Below are 3,748 nucleotides of genomic sequence, written 5' to 3' on the forward strand. Positions count from 1 at the left end.
AAAAAAAAGACCTTTATGTCTTCAAATCCAATTAGGAAGACAGAACACATATATAGTGAAAATGACTTCATGACATCCCCCCCCCCCTTTTCCTTAACATCAGGACTTTTTTTAAAGAGCATGTTTTATAAACAGTGTAAACTGAGTAGTTCTTCTGAAAGGGGCCAAAAAAGGGAGTTTGGTAGAGGAGTAATCCTGGTGGCCTTCCTGTAAGGGGTGAGATGGGAGTTTGTTGGCCACAAGGAACAGGAACTGAGATAAGGAGAAGAAGCAGACCTCTTTCCCATAAAGATTTGTAAGATAATATCCCAACCCGAGAAAGGTGTGCTCCAAATGCAAAATGTTATTCTGGCTAGATGAGAATGATTATATAACCACAACAAAATAACCTGGCATCGTGGGAAGGCAGGAGGAATCCCCGCGAGCCCCCTGGGCAAGCTCCTCGGACCCTGCCTCCTGTTCTTGGCTTTTCGCGAGCCTCGTGAGCTGCCCCTGGCCTCACGGTCCGGGAGGGCGGCACATCTCCGCGTCGCATCTCGCCAGCCTCCTTCCGCCCTGGATGACCACCAGAGAGAATCCCTCGAACCCACCCCCCGCTCAGGCCTTCCAGGGAAGCCACCGCTGACGGACAGGCCCTCCATGAGGCTCTGCCCGGAATCCAGCGACTTTAAGGGGAAAGAAACCCCCAGCCTCGGCCCTTCGATAAGGGAGATGGTGCAGCCCAAAGGGGGCAGACGGGCTCTGAGAAAGCCCTGCAGAAACCCCAAATCCTGCCCCGCCGGCCCCGTCCCGTGTGCATCCCCCTCCTCCGGGTCACAGCTCTCCCCCAACTCCCTGAAGCCCGCTCCGGCCACCCGCTAGATTTAGGTCAGAAAGCAGACACTCACGGCTCTCCCTCACCTCAGCGAAATTACTAAGTGGAATTTATTGGGCAAGTCCATGCGGGGCGGTAGGGAGAGACCATGTCCCGGGCCCGGGCTCCCGCCAGCTTTAGAAGCGCCACGAGTCGGCCGGGGCCCGGGGCTCGAGGAGTCCACGGCCTGGACCCGCCAGCCCCACCCCGGGAGCCGCGGCCGGTCCCCGGCGCTGCCGGACCCGCGGGGCCGCTCGGACTCCGTTCCCCGGCCGGCCCTTCGCTTTCACACGATCCGCCGTGACTGCACCAGCTCGAGCGCCTTTAAAGGGCCACACACGCCAGCCGCCGCTATAAAATGTTCCCGGCGGCACAGCTGCAGAAGGGGCACCGCTGAGCTGCCGAGAGGAGGCCCGCTCCGCCCGGCTGCCCGCCCGCAGCCCGCCGGCGAGGGGTCGTCCCTGGCGAGGAGGCAGAGGGCTGAGGAAGGCACGGCACCCGCTCTGGCCCTCGGTGAGTATCCAGTTCAGATTTTGCCACCAACTCGCCCACGAGCCAGGACATGTGCTAATAATGCCCTAAGCCGGTTATAAAGACGTGGAAATTGGGGGGAGAGAGAAAAAGGGGGAAAAGGGTCTGTCCTTCCTGGGATTCCTAGCCGAGGCCAGCCTGCTGCCGTGTGCGTGTGCGTCAAGGCTCTCCGGGCAGCAATGGGGGCTTGAGAGCCGGGGCCCCCGCGCCGGGAAGGGAGCGCGGTGGCCGCCACCGCCACCGCCCCGGAGTCAGGCGCCGAAGCTGCGGGCGGGCGGGCGGGCGGGCACGGGCGCGGGCCGGGGCTGCTTGGCGCGGCACGGTGCGGTGCGGCGGCGGCGCGGCGCGGCGGTGCGGGCTTTTCCCAGGCGCCCCGGGGTCGGGTGGCACTGAGCGCGACCGGCTCGCGGCGGCGGCGTGCGTGCCAGGGGCTGGGGGCTCCGCCGCTTCGCCCGCGGCTCACCGGGCTCCGCGCTTCCCTCTCTCCAGGGCAGGCGGCTTCGCGGAGGTAAGCCGGGCCGCCGGGCAGGGCGCTGGGCTGGGCGGCGGGGCCGGGGACTCCAGCGGAGCGGGCGTGGGGCGCGGGCGGCGGCCAGGCGGGCCGAGGGGCTCTGGGGGACTTGTTTTCTGTTTGGAGGCTGCTCTGCTGGGGGCAGAGGGGCCGCCGCCCGCCCGTCTGCGAGCGAGCCGGTTCGCTCGCCAGCGCGCCCGCCTGCCGGCCAGCCGGGCCAAGCGCCCGCTTCTCCCGGGGAGACGGCAGGCAGCACCTTTTCTCCCCGCGCCCGCGCTTTCTCCAGCTTGGCTTCCACCGACTTTGCTAATCGCCCGGACCGCATCTGGACGCTCCGGCTCCGGGGCTGCACAAAGCTCAGGTTTCCTTCGGGGGCTGGAGGCGAGAGGGGCTTTTCGGGCCGAGTTCAGCGGAATTGCGGGATGGAAGTTAGCGAATTTGGGCAACTTGCCTCTGCTACCCAGTCGACCTTTGCTCTCCCCCACTCGCACGCCCACACACACGCGCACACCCACGCACACACCCCTCTCCCTATAAACGAGGGCAGCGGGGCCGGGCAGCGCACGGAGTCCCAGCCTCGCGGAGCGCCGGACTTGGAGTCAGACAGACCTGGCTGCGAATCCCGGCTCCGCCACTTTCTAGCGCTGTGACCTTGGGCAAGTTACCGAACCTCTCCGAGCCTCTCTCTTCTCGCAGCGGGGTGATAGCACTGACCACAGGCGGCTTGGCTAGGGGGTAGGCTCAGCCTGCGGCCGCGTCGGCTGCTCCGCGGGCGCTCAGTAAGTGTTGGTGAGGCGCGGGAGTGGCCGCCGCCGGCGCCGGAGTGCGCCCTCGCGCGCGGAAACACCGCGGGGCCCCAAACTCGCCGCGGAGGCCGAGACCCCGCGCCCCTCCCCGCCTGCCCATCCCGTCTCTACGATCGGTTCTTGATGCAGCACTTGCGGGAACGGACGCTCGGGGCCCTGCTGGCCTGGGTGCTCGCGCCCACCGTGCAGGGATGCTCCCTGCTGCACCCAGCTCCGGCGGCTCCACCTGGGATGCGGCAAGGAGGGCAGCCGAGCTGTCCGCAAACAACGGGCCTTTAGTTTTCAGGTGGCGAAACTGACTGGTCTGGTTAGAGCGCGTCCAAGCCAAGCCGCAGTACTGTTTGGATTTTTAAATTTCTCCTTCTGAGTGAGAAAATAGCAATCGAGATGGAGCCATCCGGTTGGTGCCATTTTAACTTTTGGTCCCCCAACAGGTCAAAGACGCGGCCCCCCTACCTGCCTCTCCCTTCTCTCTTCTTCCTCTCCCCTCCCCACCCCCATCTAGGCGGGAGGGGGCTGCCGGCCCACTGGGAGGTCTGAAGCGAAGGGCGAAGGGCGGGCGGCGGGACGGGGACCCAGTTCCCGGGGCCGAGAGGCACCAGCGGGCGAGGAGGCACTTGTTGCTCCAGGTTGCCCAGCCGCCTCTGGCAGCCGTTTCGCAGTGGTCAGCTCGCGGCTTGGAGAGCGGGCTGGGACATTTCTGCGCTGCCAAGTTTTGCCTTTGAATGGGCTGGGTGGCAGAGTGGGGACAGAAAATCGGGGATGCAGGGGCAGGGATTCCGTTCAAAATTCGATTGCCTCTTCAGATAGATTTAACAACACTTACTGAGCGCCTACGGAGCACAGACCCAGGCCAGGGGTCGGGGCGGGCGGGAGTTGGGGGGACGGCAGTGATGGGAGGCGACAGATCTGAATGGAAACAGGGTCCCGCCTAGGGGAGCTCCCAGCCTGAAGGGGGAGACATGATAAAATGGTCTTCCCCAAGAACTGATATCAGAACAGAGATACTTTTTTCTTGTTTTCTCTATTCCCCCCCCCCGCCCCCCC

At 64.7% G+C, this 3,748-nt stretch overlaps 1 protein-coding gene across 1 annotated transcript in view; it reads left to right on the forward strand.

Moving 5' to 3' along the window:
* Window positions 1-924: 924 nt before the first annotated feature.
* The window catches only part of CITED1 (Cbp/p300 interacting transactivator with Glu/Asp rich carboxy-terminal domain 1), a 5,933-nt gene continuing 3,109 nt past the window's right edge, over window positions 925-3,748 (forward strand). The window contains exon 1 of the mRNA XM_046672755.1: window positions 925-1,366. Within this exon, the coding sequence (XP_046528711.1) occupies window positions 940-1,366 (427 nt within the window). The 5' untranslated portion in view covers window positions 925-939. The remainder of the gene's footprint in view (window positions 1,367-3,748) is intronic.

The sequence above is a fragment of the Equus quagga genome, chromosome 10 (genome assembly GCF_021613505.1).
Source record: "Equus quagga isolate Etosha38 chromosome 10, UCLA_HA_Equagga_1.0, whole genome shotgun sequence".
NCBI classification, from domain to species: domain Eukaryota; kingdom Metazoa; phylum Chordata; class Mammalia; order Perissodactyla; family Equidae; genus Equus; species Equus quagga.